General features: G+C 43.0%; 1 protein-coding gene across 3 annotated transcripts in view; it reads right to left on the reverse strand.

The window, feature by feature from the left end:
- LOC147701280 (phospholemman-like) overlaps nt 1-17956 on the reverse strand; it is a 358878-nt gene that overhangs the window by 160918 nt on the left and 180004 nt on the right. For all 3 annotated transcript variants that reach the window (XM_086930013.1, XM_086930012.1, XM_086930011.1), the window contains one exon: nt 2068-2132. In XM_086930013.1, coding sequence (XP_086786139.1) covers nt 2068-2125 — 58 coding nt within the window. In that variant the 5' untranslated portion in view covers nt 2126-2132. The remainder of the gene's footprint in view (nt 1-2067; nt 2133-17956) is intronic.

The raw sequence follows: 17956 nt of genomic DNA on the forward strand, positions 1-17956 counted from the left end.
AGCTTCGTGAATCACGCCAGGAGGCGCCTACAAGGGGAGCACCGCTCGGCGGAGCGTGGGGGCAGGAGAAACTTACCGGGCAGGAGAAGGGGACAGACGTGCAGGACCCCAACATTGCCGCCACCGCCAGGAGTCCAATTGGGCAGTCCACAGCGCCGCCGCTCCGGGACTACATCTCCCGGCGGCGCTGCTTCGTGAATCACGCCAGAAGCGCCAGGAGGCGCCTACAAGGGGAGCACCGCTCGGCTCCGCGGGACGCCGGGCGAAGCCCGGGCAAAGGGCGGGCCCTCTGTGGCCTCAGAGGACCCGAGGAGGACGGGACGGGCCACCCCGCTTGGCCCCATCAATGGATGAGGTATAGAGACACTTTACCCTTTTCTTGTGCGTTGTGATTTGTTTAGTGACATATTGGGGCCCTTTTTGCACCTTAACTAGTATGTCTGTCTGGGATGAACTGAATGCCTTATGTGGCACTAACTATGCCCCTGATATTTCTACTTCCCCCTCAGTGGACAGAGATACGGATCTCATAAAATGCACTTCCCAGGCCCCTGAAACAATTCTACCTCCATCTGATACTCCGTTTCGGGAACCAGTCAGCAAAAGGCACAATGAGGTTAACCTACCAAATTCCGCCCGATTGTGTTGTAGCCCCTCTTTTTCCTCTGTCAACCCAAGCGTATCAACGCCATTTAAGACAGTGATCACATCAAATGACTCTGTTTCCCCCTTCCAATCGACCCTACTGGCTCATATTGAACGACTGTTGAATGCAGCTTTATCACCTTTGCTCTCAAAAATTCAGGATCTGGGAAATAGGTTGTCTGATGTTGAACAAATAGTACAAAAGATTCTACCATCACCTGTAAATACTGTTATTCCCACTCGTCCTACCCTCTCTACTAACCTTGTGAACCCCAAGTCCATCGAACACAGGAAAGAACGAACAATTGATCCTTCTCTCAGCACACCCATCCCAAGTGGCAGAAAAGTTACTCCTAAGCCCACTCGCCCCCCTCTCAAAGCCCCTAGGCTCCCTCAAGAAAGAAGACACCGAAGGAATCTACCCCCTGAAGCCACCCCCTATGTGACTGTTCTCTCCGGGGTCCCTGAACTCAGTCTTGACAAACATGAAACAAGCCAGGATCTGCTGAACAAAGCCATCTTTTGGCTCAATAACAACAGACCGCTGCCACCCGACCTAGATGGCGGAATCCTGAGCGTCAGGAGGGTGGGATGGCTAGGGAGGTCGCAAAAAGACATTCCGGGAGACCTGATACTAATCAATTTCAAACACAGGAATATTGTCCCATTTTTAAGATTTTCCCAGCCCAATATTGGAGATGGCCCTATTTCTATTTGGGACTTGTTTGATTTTTACCCTGGCCCCAGAGCTTTGAACTATAACACTTGGTGATAGGGGACTCTGTTTACCATGCGTTTATTTTGCACTAGATTGGTCTTAGTTTGCTTTTCTCAACATTGAAATGAACTGTTGATTTTTTTATATACATGTAGGTCTTTCCTTTTGCTGCTTTTATGGTTTTAAACTAAAAAACCGAAATAAAGCTTATTTGATTTGATTTGATTTGAGACAAAATAGTGGTATTTACATTGTTATTTGTGTAAGTATTAGGACAGACCAACACATCTGACACAATATAATACAATATAATGCAAGATGTGTGCTTAGACTATGATTGATGCTAATTGTTCGCATGTTCCAGGGCGAGGTTCAACTGCTCAAAATAAACATTTCATCAAAATATTAGCCTTTGATTGACTGGATTTAGCAGTGTAAAACAGTCAAATAAGGTAGGGTGTGGTAACTAAAGACACTCTAGTGTCATTTTTCACCTTCTTTTATTCCAAGACATGTAGTTGCCAAGTAAGGAACCTCCAGCTGTATACCAGATAACAGCTTTTTCCTAGAACATTTCCGACACCCCCTTCCAGCAACATCATCAATGCTTCACAATACATTCCTCATTCTAATACATCTAAACACATTGTGTAACCTGAAAGAAAGCACTGCTTTCTGATGCTTCATTGTAAGTGCTAACTTACCGACTGCTGCTTCGGCCATCAGTGCGGAGCACAGGAACAGAAAGAGAGGGTGCATCATTGTGGCCCTGCAAGAGAAAACAAACAACCAGGAGTGAGTGTGGGGAGAGAGAAGAGCAAATATCCCTCACAGAGATCACTTACAGCAGGGGCATCAGCAGTGTAAGCTTCCCTCACACAAAAAGGGGAGGGCAGGGGTTTTAACCCCTTCGATGCTGATGACGTGCTCAGCTCGTCATCAGCCACGGTGGTCGTGTGCGGATGACCAGCTGAGCTCGTCATGTAACCCCGGCTTTTGGAAAAAAGCCGCGCAGCGCAAAAATAACTGCCGCAGCGATGCAATTAATTGTGTGCTCTCTAACAGACAGAGGAAGTACAGCATATGCAGCCCACATGCAAGCATCTCTCAGACACAAAATTAACAGAAACAGCAGTCAGCAGCAGGGAAAGCTCCCTACACCAACAGTAGGCTCAGCCTAAGCAAAAGAAGGCATCAGTGTGAGTATATAGACGCACATACATACTCACATGCAAAGAACAGGTGTAGTTTGCACGAGACATGCACGCGTCCCTCAGATAACATTTAGGTGCAGCATGAGGTAGGTAATCACAGCAAGCTTATCTCTTTCTCACTATCCTCTCACCCGGGCACACAGGCACACATACACACATGCACACACACCCATCCACAAACACACACCATATTCAGAAGATGCAGCAGGACATACAAATAGAACTGGTAAAACAAGAGGTACACCTGTGCAGGCTTCCGTCACAAACAGAACAAGTTAGAAAACAGTACAACAAGCTTTCATCACATATAGAGAACAGGTGCAACACAGGCAGCAGCAGTGCAAGCTTCACTATCAAATAAAAGTAATCTACCAGCAGCAATGAGTACTTCCCTTTCAACGAACCCATAGGCCAGCAGAAAATGGATAAACCACTTGCAACAGCAGCACAAGCGACTGTATTAAAGAACCAGTAATTCACTGGCAGCAGCAGTGCAAGCTTCTCTATTAGAATACCAGTAATCCACTGTCAGAGGAAAGGCAAGCGTCTCTATTAGAGTACCAGTCATCCACTGTCAGAGGAAGGGCAAGCGTCTCTATTAGAACACCAGTAATCCACAGGGAGCAACAACACCAGCTCCTCTGTTAGAGTACCAGTAATTCACTGGCAGTAGCCACACAAGTGTCTCTGTTAGAGTACCAGCAGCAATCCACTAACAGCAATCACTCAAGCTCCCCTGTCAGAGTACCAGTAATCCACTGGCGGCAGCAGCTCAAGCTTTGTTCCTTGGATTCTGCTCAGGAACAGAACTATGCTTGGGATCGTAAACCATTGGCATGTAGCGACTGAGTCATCATACTATCTCAGTATCTATGAGCTCAAGTCCGACTAGCTATAATGCCTCACTTGCGCTCCTAACCTTACCAGAGATACGAGTGAATTGGTGCCCCTGAACACAACACTTTCGATCCTCTCAGGGATCGTGGTAAAAGGACACACCCTTTCGCTCCCTCACTCGTACTTGTCCCCAATAAAAAAATACAAGGGACACGAAGGAATTTTAGAATATTTATTCAAACTATTGTGTCCTTAACTGCAGTATTCGTTCCACAATTAGAAAACAAATGCATGCTAAATATACTGTTAGCATGGTCAAAAAACCATATATTATAAAAAAAAGCTCCCTCCCTTCTACTGAAACAAGATGATTATATATCAAAGAACTCTGGGATTAGTGGTGGACCCGTTCCTTAGCATACACAGATGGACGTTCTACATCTCAGATGATGAAGCAATCTTGTCTCAGAATGTTCGTTCAGTGTGTCTAACTTATACACCTGTGCTCAGTTATATGACAAGACGTGTGCTCATAAACAGCAGCTGCAGTCTTGTGTTATGTCTAGGTGCTAGTGACTGGTCAAAGAGAATAACAAGGGGTATTGTTGTTTGGCCTTGTCTGTGCTGTTCAGACTAAATCCCAGGAAAACAAGAGAACAAGAAAACATATGCAGGTTCCGTGTGAAAGAAAAATGTGGCACAAATTAAGTGTATTAAATTAAGTGTATTTATATAGTAAGGTGTGCAAAAGAAAATGCTGCCTACAATGTACACAAATAGGCTAACATAGGGAAAAGCTACACAGGGCGATGCCATAAACACATGACAGCTTCTATGTTAGGGTACCAGTAATCCCCTGACAGCAGTGGCACAAGCCTCTCTGTTGCAGTACCAGTAATACACTGGCAGCAGCCGCAGAGTTTTATATAGAGTGAACTTGACCCAAAGGTATCAGAGCGCTTTACATGAGAACCAGTTGCGTTACACAAGGACACATTTTTTGTAGTTGTTAGGCACGGGGAGATTTCATGATTTGCCCAGAATCAGAGGATGATTGCCGAGACTCGAACCCGTTTTCCCACATTTGAGGTTGACCGTCCTAGCCATTAGACCACAGGTTCTCTGTTAGAGTACCAGTAATCCACCGGCCGCAGCAATGCAATCTTTCATATTCAGTTACCAGCAGTTAACTGGCGGCAGCAGTGCAAGCTTCTATGTACGAGGACCAATAATACACTGGCAGCAGCAGCAGTGCAAGCTTCTCTATTAGAGTACCAGTAATACACTGGCAGCAGCAGTGCAAGCTTCTCTATTAGAGTACCAGTAATACACTGGCAGCAGCAGTGCAAGCTTCTCTATTAGAGTACCAGTAATACACTGGCAGCAGCAGTGCAAGCTTCTCTTTTCCACCCTCAGTTATCCACTGGCAGCAGCCCCTCAAGCTTCCATTGTAGGTAACATTTCCGACACCAACAGTAGCATTGTAATCTTCCCAATCAAGGAACAAGAAACTAACGAAAACCTCAGTGTAAACTTCTCTATTGAAAAGTAGGAAAACCACAGGTTATTTTATGTTATATTACTACGAATTTATAGGCTGCACGGGCACCCAGGCTTCTATGCGCTGACTGACGTAATCCAATTACCACAAAAAAGGAAACAAAGTTATTGAATGAAAAGCAAAGTTTTCAAATCTTACCAAAAGATAGAAGCAGAGTGTTATGCACAGAGATAAAGCAAGAGAGCGTTCCACAGTTTGTCAGCAGCAACTGACAAAAGCTATGTCTCCAGAACGAGCTTTCTGTGACGGTGAAATGACCAAAACGTATTGGTGAAAGGATCTTAAAGAGCAAGATGGAATGACCAACAAAATTTGGTGGAGAAGAGGAGTACATATATTTATAATGTCTTATAACCTGATGACCGTTGAGTTAATTCCAACTTGGTATCCGTCAGCCTGCTTCAGTATAAATAAATAAATGTCCACATTACGTGGTCACTTTTATGGATTTTATATAGAATCTTAAGATCCTTTGGAATTGCTTTTGTGTGTTTCTTTTATGGATATTTTATCGGAATAAAGATTGATTTGAGTAGATTTCTCTGTGACTGATCATTAATGATTTTAATTTGAAAGCCAGTGCAGTAAGTGAAAGATAGTGAATATGATCTCATTTCTCCATGCTGATTTTAGTCTATTCCTTCCACTTTGAATCAACTAGCGACAACTGAGGGTTTTCTGTGAGGGTCCAGTAAGCACAGCTGCCATAGTCATTTAGAACTGAATAAAAGTGTTGGTCACCTGGATATGCAATTAGAGGCTTAGAAAGGTGGGATTGTGTCAATGAACTTTGAGGTGGAAAAAAGGCACTTAAAATAGCAGCAGCATCATCAGGGTCAAAGGTAAGCCAAAGTAAGGGTATAAGACAAAATATCGAAATTAAAATATCGATATACAATAATATCGATGTTTTAATTTCGACAGTATAGAATATCGATGTCCAAAATATCGACAGACAGAATATCGTTTTTTTAAGGTATGTATGTTACTAATATCGAATTTTACTAATATTGAAATTTTGTTTAGTGTTATGTATTTTATTATGTTGTTTATATGTTTGTTAAACATGTTTTGTAATGTATGTTTGAAAATTTGTAAATTTGTTTACATTTTGCGTTTTAGTATCAGAGCGGGTTGTGGGTTTATAGGGGAATAGGGTGGGAAGTAATTTAATAATAATTAATTAATTAATATATGTTTGTAAATATTTTTAATTAATAATTAATTGGTAATTAATTAATATTAATTAGTTAATTAATTAATATAATTTTGTACATATTTTTAATTATTAATTAATTGGTAATTAATTAATATTAATTAGTTAATTACATTAATTAGAGTAATTTTTATATATATAATTTTTTGTTATTGTTAATTAATTAATTGGGAAAAAATAATACTAATTATTAAATTAAATTAATTACAGCTAATGTGCTAATATATTTACTTTATTGTTATTGTTAATTAATAATTAATTGGTAATTAAATAATATTAATTAATTTTGGGTAAAGGAGTATTTTTAGGGTTCAGGGTCAGTTTTGGGTTTTTGGGTAAAGGGGTATTTTTAGGGTTCAGGGTCAGTTTTCAGTTCTTGGGTAAAGGGGTATTTTTAGGGTTCAGGGTCAGTTTTCAGTTTTTGGGTAAAGGGGTATTTTTAGGGTTCAGGGTCAGTTTTCAGTTTTTGGGTAAAGGGGTATTTTTAGGGTTCAGGGTCAGTTTCCAGTTTTTGGGTAAAGGGGTATTTTTAGGGTTCAGGGTCAGTTTTCAGTTTTTGGGTAAAGGGGTAATTTTAGGGTTCAGGGTCAGTTTTTAGTTCTTGGGTAAAGGGGTATTTTTTGGGTTCAGGGTCAGTTTTCAGTTTTTGGGGAAAGGGGTATTTTTAGGGTTCAGGGTCAGTTTTGGGTTTTTGGGTAAAGGGGTATTTTTAGGGTTCAGGGTCAGTTTTGGGTTTTTGGGGGACAGGGATATTTTTAGGGTTCAGGGTCAGTTTTGGGTTTTTGGGGTACAGGCGTACAGGGTAAAAATAAAATAAATTTAAATTAAATCAATTAAATGAAATTAAAAAAATAAAATTACATTAAATTATTACGTTTTTAATTTATTTTAAATGTATATGTATTAGTTTTAATTTTTATGTTTTAATATTTTTATTTAATATTTGTAAAATTATATGTATTTTAAAATTATTTGTACATTATTAATACATTTAAAAAAACGATATTTTTAATTTCGATATTTTTGTACTACGATATTAATTTTTCGATATTTTTGTACTTACCTTTATGAAGATATGACTCCGATATTTTTGATTTCGATATTTTTGTGTCGATATTTTTGTATGTAGATATTCTGTCTGTCGATATTATGTCAGACATTCCCAAAGTAAGGCTAAGATTATCTTGGCGGGAGAAGGATGAGAGTCCATCAACCGAAACCATTCTATGTCATTCCATAAAGGGGATGGCATATCAGTTAAAATAACTTCCAGCTTTGATGGATCCAACTTCAGAAAATTGACAAGCATCCACCAACTAGCAGCTGCTAAGCAGGCTGTCTGGTGAGCTGCAGAGTTAACAGACTGCAGGAGGTTCAGCTGAGTTGCGTGCCATCTATATGCATATCCATTTTTATGCTAAAATTATGAAGCAGGTGAGTTAGGGGTTCCACACAGATGTTAAACCCTCACATGCAGGCGATGTAAATTGAGGCAGGACAACCTTCTGAGATATGTTGGATAGAAAATAATTAAACCTGTTCAATATTATGCTTCGACAACCAATGTGGTATAACCTGTTTATTAAGAGGTGATCACTAGTGGTGTTGAATGCTGCAGACATGTTAAGCTGAAACCCTGCCCACCAAACCACCACCATCAACCCCCAACTGAAGGCCATCATGGGCTCACATCATGGTTTAGTCTGTACCTCTGGATGGGCAAAAACCAGTATGGGCAAAAAAACACTTGGACGCTGTCCATAATATTACCAGTTGCTACAAACCTCTGGAGCTGAGAAGCCACCATCTTCTCAGGTAATTGCCCTAAGAAGGGTAAAAGGGAAATTAGCATCAGATCTGCTAGTGTCCTAGGATCCAAGTTTTGTTGATTCAGTAAAGGTGTCCTTATTGCAGTTTTCCAAGCCTTGGAAACAATACCTGAGACCAGGGACCTGTTTAAAAACGTACAGAGGCGGTCCACAATGGAGGCTCCCATTTCTTTAACTAGCTAGAGGGACCGGGGTCATTAGGAGAACCTGATGGACACAAGCGGTAAGAAGCTTGACTACATCGAGCGGAGACAAAGGCACAACTGATTCTAACGGAGTAGTTGACCTATGTCCTATTAGCTAGTCAAATAATGCCACTTTTTACCAGAAGGTTTAAGGAAAAATCATCACCTACATTGGGAGAGGGAGGTTTGTGCACCTTGAGCATTGGTAAAATCAGAGTAGATCTTGCACAATTCTTTGACCATGTTCAGCGATTGTTCAATTCTGACACTATACTATCAGTTTCTTCAACTTTTTTCTACTGGGTATTCTTGTTTTTTTGACACATGAGGTGGAGTTCAGTTTGCTGGTAACTAACTGGTCTAACCCTATAGTGAATGCTGAGTTACAGAGGACTGACTTCTGGATCTGTTAGAGAGTATCCCAACGTTCTGCAGCTCACCCCTGAGGTTCTGGGAAGCGGGAACTCTCAGTTCTTTCCAGTTTCCTGTGAGTCCCGGAATAGAAGTCTTCTCCCTGGCGTCAAAGCTAAACCATGGACTTTGAAAAGAATGGCTAGGTAGTCAGACCAGTGGACTGGATGGGTACAGAGGTATTAATAAGGTAAATATGACATTCAGAAAGTGAACTGCTCCGGATTGGGTGAACACTTTTGACGTTTTAGGCTCATCGTTGGGACCTTAGCTAAGAGAGATTCTGCGGCACCAGGAAGAGGTAGAGAAAATCCTGCAAGTTGTTCAGTGTATTCAGTGGCACTTTGCCGAGGACTGTAGAAAAGGGAGGCATAAGGGCTTTGCTCTTAAATTAAAGATCCACTATTAAGAATTAATCAAGAGGGGGATCCGCAAGGTCTCAATCATCCCATAGGAGGAACTAAGGTAGGGAAAGCAGGGCTGCAGTAGTTACGTTTCTGGTCAACAGCCCATGTTAGCCTTATTTTCAGTAGTAAAAAATGCAGTTTTAATACCATACTTAACAGCGGAGCAGACGTTTGCAGAAAGGCTTCCATGGCTGCATAAGGTTCATATACTGTTCATGTGTAGGAGTAAATGTGGTTCATAAAGTCTGCATGCAAACTAGTGAATGAGGTTCATAAAGTGTGCACCTATAGGAGTGAATGCAGTTCATAAAGTGTGCATGTACAGGAATGAATGCAGTTCATAAAGTGTGCATATATACGAGTGAATGCGGTTCATAAAGTGTGCATGTATACGAGTGAATGCAGCTCATAAAGTGTGCATGTATAGGAGTGAATGCGGTTCATAAAGTGTGCATGTATACGAGTGAATGCAGTTCATAAAGTGTGCATGCTTGGGAGTGAATGCGGCTCATAAATTGTTCATATATACGAGTGAGTGCGGTTCATAATGAGTGCATGTATACGAGTGAATGCGGTTCATAAAGTGCGCATGTATACGAGTGAAGGCTGTTTATAAAGTGTGCATGTATACAAATGAATGTGGTTCAAAAAGTGTGCATATGTACGAGTGAATGCGGTTCATAAAGAGTGCATGTATAGGAGTGAATGCGGTTCATAAAGTGTGCATGTATTTGAGTGGATGCGGTTCATAAAGTGTGCATGCATAGGAGTGAATGCAGTTCATAAAGTGTGCATGTATAGGAGTGAATGCGGTTCATAAAGTGTGCATGTAAACGAGTGAATGCAGTTCATAAAGTGTGCGTGTAAGGGGGTGAATGCGGTTCATATAGTCTGCATGTATAGGAGTGGATGCGGCTCATAAAGTCTGCATGTATAGGAGTAAATGTGGTTCATAAAGTGTGCATCCACAGGAGTGAATGCGGTTCATAAAGTCTGCATCTATAGGAGTGAATGTGGTTCATAAAGTGTGCATGTATAGGAGTGAATTTGCTCCATAAAGTGTGCATGTATACAAGTGAATGCGGTTCATAAAGTGTGCATGTATAGGAGTGGATGCGGTTCATAAAGTGTGCATGTATAGGAGGGAATGCAGTTCATAAAGTGTGCATGTATAGGAGTGAATGCGGTTCATAAAGTGTGCATGTATACGAGTGAATGCAGTTCATAAAGTATGCATGTAAGGGGTGAATGCGGTTCATAAAGTCTGCATGTATAGGAGTGGATGCGGTTCATAAAGTCTGCATGTATAAGAGTGAACGTGGTTCATAAAGTGTGCACTATAGCAGTGAATGAGGTTCATAAAGTCTGCATCTACAGGAGTGAATGTGGTTCATAAAGTGTGCATGTATACGAGTGAATTCGGTTCATAAAGTGTGCATGTATATGAGTGAATGCGGTTCATAAAGTGTGCATGTATAGGAGTGACTGTGGTTCATAAAGTATGCATGTATAGGAGTGAATACGGTTCATAAAGTGTGCATGTATACGAGTGAATTTGGTTCATTAAGTGTGCATGTATACAAATGAATGCGGTTCATAAAGTGTGCATGTATAGGAGTGAATGCGGCTCATAAAGTGTGCATGTATACGAGTGAATGCAGCTCATAAAGTGTGCATGTATACGAGTGAATGCGGCTCATAAAGTGTGCATGTATACGAGTGAATGCAGTTCATAAAGGGTGCATGTATAGAAGTGACTGCGGCTCATAAAGTGTGCATGTATAGGAGTGAATGCCACTCATAAAGTGTGCATGCATACTAGTGAATGCGTTCATAAAGTGTGCATGTATAGGAGTGAATGCGGTTCATAAAGTGTGCATGTATAGGAGTGAATGTGGCTCATAATGTGTGCATGTATAGGAGTGAATGCGGCTCATAAGGTGTGCATGTATACGAGTGAATTTGGTTTAAAAAGTGTGTATGTATATGAGTGAATGAAAAAGTGTGTATGTATAGGAGTGAATGCGGCTCATAACCTGTGCATGTATAGGAGTGAATGCGGCTCATAAAGTGTGCATGTACAGGAGTGAATGCTGTTCATAAAGTGTAAATGTACAGGAGTGAATGCGGATCATAAAGTATGCATATATAGGAGTGAATGCAGTTCATAAAGTGTGCATGTATACGAGTGAATGCTGTTGATAAAGTGTGCATGTATAGGAGTGAATGCGATTCATAAAGTGTGCATATATACAAGTGAATGCTGTTCATAAAGTGTGCATGTATACAAGGGAATGCGGTTCATAAAGTGTGCATGTATAGGAGTGACTGCAGTTCATAAAGTGTGCATGTATACAAGTGAATGCAGTTCATAAAGTGTGCATGTAAGGGGTGAATGCGGGTCATAAAGTCTGCATCTACAGGAGTGAATGTGGTTCATAAAGTGTGCATGTATACGAGTGAATTTGGTTCATAAAGTGTGCATGTATACGAGTGAATGCGGTTCATAAAGTGTGCATGCATAGGAGTGACTGTGGTTCATAAAGTGTGCATGTATAGGAGTGAATACAGTTCATAAAGTGTTCATGTATACAAATGAATATGGTTCATTTAGTGTGCATGTATACGAGTGAATGCGGTTCATAAAATATGCATGTAAAGGAGTGAATGCTGCTCATAAAGTGTGCATATATAGGAGTGAATGTGGCTCATAAAGTGTGCATGTATAGGAGTGAATGCGGTTCATAAAGTGTGCATGTATACGAGTGAATGCGGTTCATAAAGTGCATAAAGTGTGCATGTGTACGAGTGAATGCGGTTCATAAAGTGTGCATGTATCTGAGTGAATGCGGTTCATAAATTGTGCATGTATACGAGTGAATGCGGTTCATAAAGTGTGCATGTACAGGAGTGAATGCGGTTCATAAAGTGTGCATGTATACAAGTGAATGCGGTTCACAAAGTGTGCATGTATAGGAGTGAATGCGGTTCATAAAGTCTGCATGTACAGGAGTGAATGCGGTTCATAAAGTGTGCATGTACAGGAGTGAATGCGGTTCATAAAGTGTGCATTTATACGAGTGAATGCGGTTCACAAAGTGTGCATGTATAGGAGTGAATGCGGCTCATAAAGTGTGCATGTATACGAGTGAATGCGGTTCATAAAGTGTGCATGCATAGGAGTGACTGTGGTTCATAAAGTGTGCATGTATAGGAGTGAATACAGTTCATAAAGTGTTCATGTATACAAATGAATATGGTTCATTTAGTGTGCATGTATACGAGTGAATGCGGTTCATAAAATATGCATGTAAAGGAGTGAATGCTGCTCATAAAGTGTGCATATATAGGAGTGAATGTGGCTCATAAAGTGTGCATGTATAGGAGTGAATGCGGTTCATAAAGTGTGCATGTATACGAGTGAATGCGGTTCATAAAGTGCATAAAGTGTGCATGTGTACGAGTGAATGCGGTTCATAAAGTGTGCATGTATCTGAGTGAATGCGGTTCATAAATTGTGCATGTATACGAGTGAATGCGGTTCATAAAGTGTGCATGTACAGGAGTGAATGCGGTTCATAAAGTGTGCATGTATACAAGTGAATGCGGTTCACAAAGTGTGCATGTATAGGAGTGAATGCGGTTCATAAAGTCTGCATGTACAGGAGTGAATGCGGTTCATAAAGTGTGCATGTACAGGAGTGAATGCGGTTCATAAAGTGTGCATTTATACGAGTGAATGCGGTTCACAAAGTGTGCATGTATAGGAGTGAATGCGGTTCATAAAGTCTGCATGTATAGGAGTGAATGCGGTTCATAAAGTGTGCATGTACAGGAGTGAATGCGGTTCATAAAGTGTGCATGTATACAAGTGAATGCGGTTCACAAAGTGTGCATGTATAGGAGTGAATGCGGTTCAATAACTGTGCTTGTATACGAGTCAATGCGGTTCATGAAGTGTGAATGTATACGAGTGAATGCGGTTCATAAAGTGTGCATGTACATGAGTGAATGCGGTTCATAAAGTGTGCATGTTTACGAGTGAATGCGGTTCATAAAGTGTGCATGTATAGGAGTGAATGCGGTTCATAAAGTGTGTATGTATAGGACTGAATGCGCCCCAGAGACCAGGGACTGCTGGTGTTATGACCTCCAGCCATTGAAGAGACAGGTAGGATTGTGGAAGTGGGAATCAAGAGTTTGAGAACTACAAGTTGATCCGGTGTGTAACAGTTTTGTGTTTTTTCACCTGACAAGATTTGAGCAGGCAGCAGCAGCACAAGCGTCCATCCGTGTCAGAGAGCAGGTGACGACCCGACCCGCAGCACCAGTAAACCGAAGATCGGGTAAGCCACTGTCAGCAATGCCAACTTCCCTATTAGAGAACCAATACATGACTGGTATCAGCAGCACAAGCTTACCTATCAGAGAAGAAGGAAACCACCAGCAGCAGCAGTGCAAGCTTCCCTATCAGAAAAGAAGTAAACCACCAGCAGCAGCAGTGCAAGCTTCCCTATCAGAGAAGAAGTAATCCACCAGCAGCAACAGTGCAAGCTTCCCTATCAGAGAAGAAGTAATCCACCAGCAGCAGCAGTGCAAGCTTCCCTATCAGAGAAAAAGTAAACCACCAGCAGCAGCAGTGCAGGCTTACCTATCGCAGAAGAAGTAAACCGCCAGCAGCAGCAGTGCAAGCTTCCCTACCAGAGAAGAAGAAAACCACCAGTAGCAGCAGTGCAAGCTTCCCTTTCTGAGAAGAAGTAATCCACCAGCAGCAGCAGTGCAGGCTTACCTATCGCAGAAGATGTAAACCGCCAGCAGCAGCAGTGCAAGCTTCCCTACCAGAGAAGAAGTAAATCACCAGCAACAGTAGTGCAAGCTTACCTACCGGAGAAGTAAACCACCAGCAGCAGCAGTGCAAGCTTCCCTATCAGAGAAGAAGTACACCACCAGCAGCAGTAGTGCAAGCTTACCTATCGGGGAAGAAGTAAAACACCGGCAGCAGCTGTGCAAGCTTCCCTGTTAGAGAACCAATAAACGACCAGCAGCAAAAGCTTCAGAGAACAGGTAACCCTCCTGCAGCAGCCGCACACGTATCCCTATTAAAGTAAGAACTAATAAACGATCTGAAGCAGCAGTGCAAGCTTCCCTATCAGAGAACAAGTAAACCACCGGCAGCACAAGCTTCACTATCAGAGAACAAGTAAACCACCAGCCGCAGCAGCACAAGCTTCACTATCAGAGAACAAGTAAACCACCGGCAGCAGCAGCACAAGCATTTTAGCAAAGAACAGGCAAAACACCTGCAGCAGTAGTGCGAGCTTTCATGTTAGAGAACAGGAAAACCACCAGCAACAGTGCAAGCTTTCGTATTAGAGAACTTGTAAAGGACCAATAGCAGCAGCGCAAGCTTCAGTATCAGAGAACAGGTAAACCACATGCAGCAGCAGTGCAAGCTTCCTATAGAAGAAACAACAAATGACTGGTGTCAGCAGCACAAGCTTTCCTATCATAGAACAGGTAAACCACCTGCAGCAGCAGCACAAGCATTCTAGCAAAGAACAGGCAAACCACCTGCAGCAGCAGCACAAGCTTCCCTATTAGAGAACAAGAAAGCCACCAGCAGCATTAGTGCAAGCTTCTCTATTAAAGAACCGATAAATGTCTGACAGCAGCAGCACAAGCTTCCCTATCAGAAAAACAGGTAACCTACCTGCAGCAGCAGCACAAGCTTCCCTATTCGAGAACAGGAAAGCCACCAGCAGTGCAGTGCAAGCTTCCCTATCAGACAACATGTAAACTGCCGGCAGCAGAAGCACAAGTTTCCCAGCACAGAACAGGTAAACCACCTGCTGCAGTAGAGCGAGCTTCCCTGTTGGAGAACAGGTAACCCACCGACAGCCGCAGTGCAAGCTTCCTATAGAAGAAACAATAAATGACCGGTATCAGCAGCACAAGCTTTTTTTATCATAGAACAGGTAAACCACTGGCAGCAGTATCACAAGCTTCCCTATTAGAGAACAGGTAAACCACCTGCAGCAGCAGCACAAGCTTCCCTATTAGAGAACAAGAAAGCCACCGGCAGCATTAGTGCAAGCTTCCCTATTAGAGAACAGGTAAACCACCTGCAGCAGCAGCACAAGCTTCCCTATTAGAGAACAAGAAAGCCACCGGCAGCATTAGTGCAAGCTTAACTATTAAAGAACCAATAAACGTCCGTCAGCAGCAGCACAAGCTTCTCTATCAGAAAAAACAGGTAACCCACCTGCAGCAGCAGCACAAGCTTCCCTATTAGAGAACAGGAAAGCCACTGGTAGCAGCAGTGCAAGCTTCCCTATCAGACAACAAGTAAACTGTCGGCAGTAGCAGCACAAGCTTCCCAATCAGAAAAACAGGTAACCCACCTGCAGCAGCAGTGCAAACTTCCTTGACAGAGAACAGGTAAACCACTGGCAGCAGCAGCGCAAGCTTCCCTGTTAGAGAACAGGAAAGCCACCAGCAGAATCACAAGCTTCCCTATCAGAGAGCAGGAAAGCCACCAGAGAAGTGCAAGCTTCCCTTTTAGAGAGCAGGTAGCCAACCTGCAGCAGCAGCACACAGTTCCCTATTAAAGAAAGAACCAATAAACGATCTACATCAGCAGCACAAGCTTCCCGATCAGAGACCAGGAAAGCCACCAGCAGCAGTGCAAGCTTCCCTATTAGAGAATAGGAAAGCTGCCAGCAGCATTAGTGGACGTTTCCCTAATAGAGACCCATTAAATGACTGATAGCAGCATCAAAAGCTTCCCCATCTGAGAACAGGCGAACCACTGATGCACGCTTCCCTGTCAGAGAACAGGTAAACCACCGGCAACAGTAGTGCAAGCTTTCATATTAGAGAACCAATAAAAGATCTGCATCAGCAGCACAAGCTTGCTGATCAGAGAAGAAGTAAACCACCGGCAGCAGTGCAAGCTTCCCTATAAGAGAACAGGAAAGCCACCAGCGGCAATGCAAGCTTTTATTTTAGAGAACCAATAAATTATCTACATCAGCAGCACAAGCTTCCCTGTCAGAGAGCAGGAAAGCCACCAGCAGCAGTGCAAGCTTCCCTATTAGAAAACAGGAAAGCCACCAGCAGCATTAGTGCAAGCTCCCTATTAGAGAACAGGAAAGCCACCAGCGAAGCGCAAGCTTCCCTATTACAGAGCAGGTAACCAACCTGCAGCACACAGTTCCCTTTTAAAGTAAGAGCCAATAAATGATCTACATCAGCAGCACAAGCTTCCCTATCAGAAAGCAGGCAAGCCACCAGAAGCAGTGCAAGCTTCTCCATTAGAGAATAGGAAAGCTGCCAGCAGCATTAGTGGAAGCTTCCCTATTAGAGAACAGGAAAGCCACCAGCAGCAGTGCAAGCTTCCCTAGTAGAGAACAGGAAAGCCACCAGCAGCATTAGTGCAAGCTTCCCTATTAGAGAACAGGAAAGCCACCAGCAGCAGTGCAAGCTTCCCTAGTAGAGAATAGGAAAGGCACCAGCAGCATTAGTGCAAGCTTCCCTATTAGAGAACAGGAAAGCCACCAGCAGCAGTGAAAGCTTCCCTATTAGAGAACAGGAAAGCCACCAGCAGCAGTGCAAGCTTCCCTAGTAGAGAACAGGAAAGCCACCAGCAGCATTTGTGCAAGCTTCCCTATTAGAGAACAGGAAAGCCACCAGCAGCAGTGCAAGCTTCCCTAGTAGAGAACAGGAAAGGCATCAGCAGCATTAGTGCAAGCTACCCTATTAAAGAACAGGAAAGCCACCAGCAGCAGTGAAAGCTTCCCTATTAGAGAACAGGAAAGCCACCAGCAGCAGTGCAAGCTTCCCTAGTAGAGAACAGGAAAGCCACCAGCAGCATTAGTGCAAGCTTCCCTATTAGAGAACAGGAAAGCCACCAGCAGCAGTGAAACCTTCCCTATTAAAGAACAGGAAAGCCACCAGCAGCAGTGCAAGCTTCCCTAGTAGAGAACAGGAAAACCACCAGCAGCATTAGTGCAAGCTTCCCTATTAGAGAACAGGAAAGCCACCAGCAGCAGTGCAAGCTTCCCTAGTAGAGAACAGGAAAGCCACCAGCAGCATTAGTGCAAGCTTCCCTATTAGAGAACAGGAAAGCCACCAGCAGCAGTGCAAGCTTCCCTATTAGAGAACAGGAAAGTCACCAGCAGCAGTGCAAGCTTCCCTAGTAGAGAACAGGAAAGCCACCAGCAGCATTAGTGCAAGCTTCCCTATTAGAGAACAGGAAAGCCACCAGAAGCTGTGCAAGCTATCTTATTAGAGAACAGGAAAGCCACCAGAAGCAGTGCAAGCTTCCCTATTAGAGAACAGGAAAGCCACCAGCAGCGTTGCAAGCTTCCCTAGTAGAGAACAGGAAAGCCACCCGCAGCATTAGTGCAAGCTTCCCTATTAGAGAACAGGAAAGCCACCAGAAGCAGTGCAAGCTTCCCTATTAGAGAACAGGAAAGCCACCATAAGCAGTGCAAGCTTCCCTATTAGAGAACAGGAAAGCCACCAGAAGCAGTGCAAGCTTCACTATTAGAGAACAGGAAAGCCACCAGCAGCATTAGTGCAAGCTCCCTATTAGAGAACAGGAAAGCCACCAGCGAAGCGCAAGCTTCCCTATTACAGAGCAGGTAACCAACCTGCAGCAGCAGCACACAGTTCCCTTTTAAAGTAAGAGCCAATAAATGATCTACATCAGCAGCACAAGCTTCCCTATCAGAAAGCAGGCAAGCCACCAGAAGCAGTGCAAGCTTCTCCATTAGAGAATAGGAAAGCTGCCAGCAGCATTAGTGGAAGCTTCCCTATTAGAGAACAGGAAAGCCACCAGCAGCAGTGCAAGCTTCCCTAGTAGAGAACAGGAAAGCCACCAGCAGCATTAGTGCAAGCTTCCCTATTAGAGAACAGGAAAGCCACCAGCA

Source organism: Lissotriton vulgaris, chromosome 7 (genome assembly GCF_964263255.1).
Source record: "Lissotriton vulgaris chromosome 7, aLisVul1.2, whole genome shotgun sequence".
Lineage (NCBI taxonomy): Eukaryota > Metazoa > Chordata > Amphibia > Caudata > Salamandridae > Lissotriton > Lissotriton vulgaris.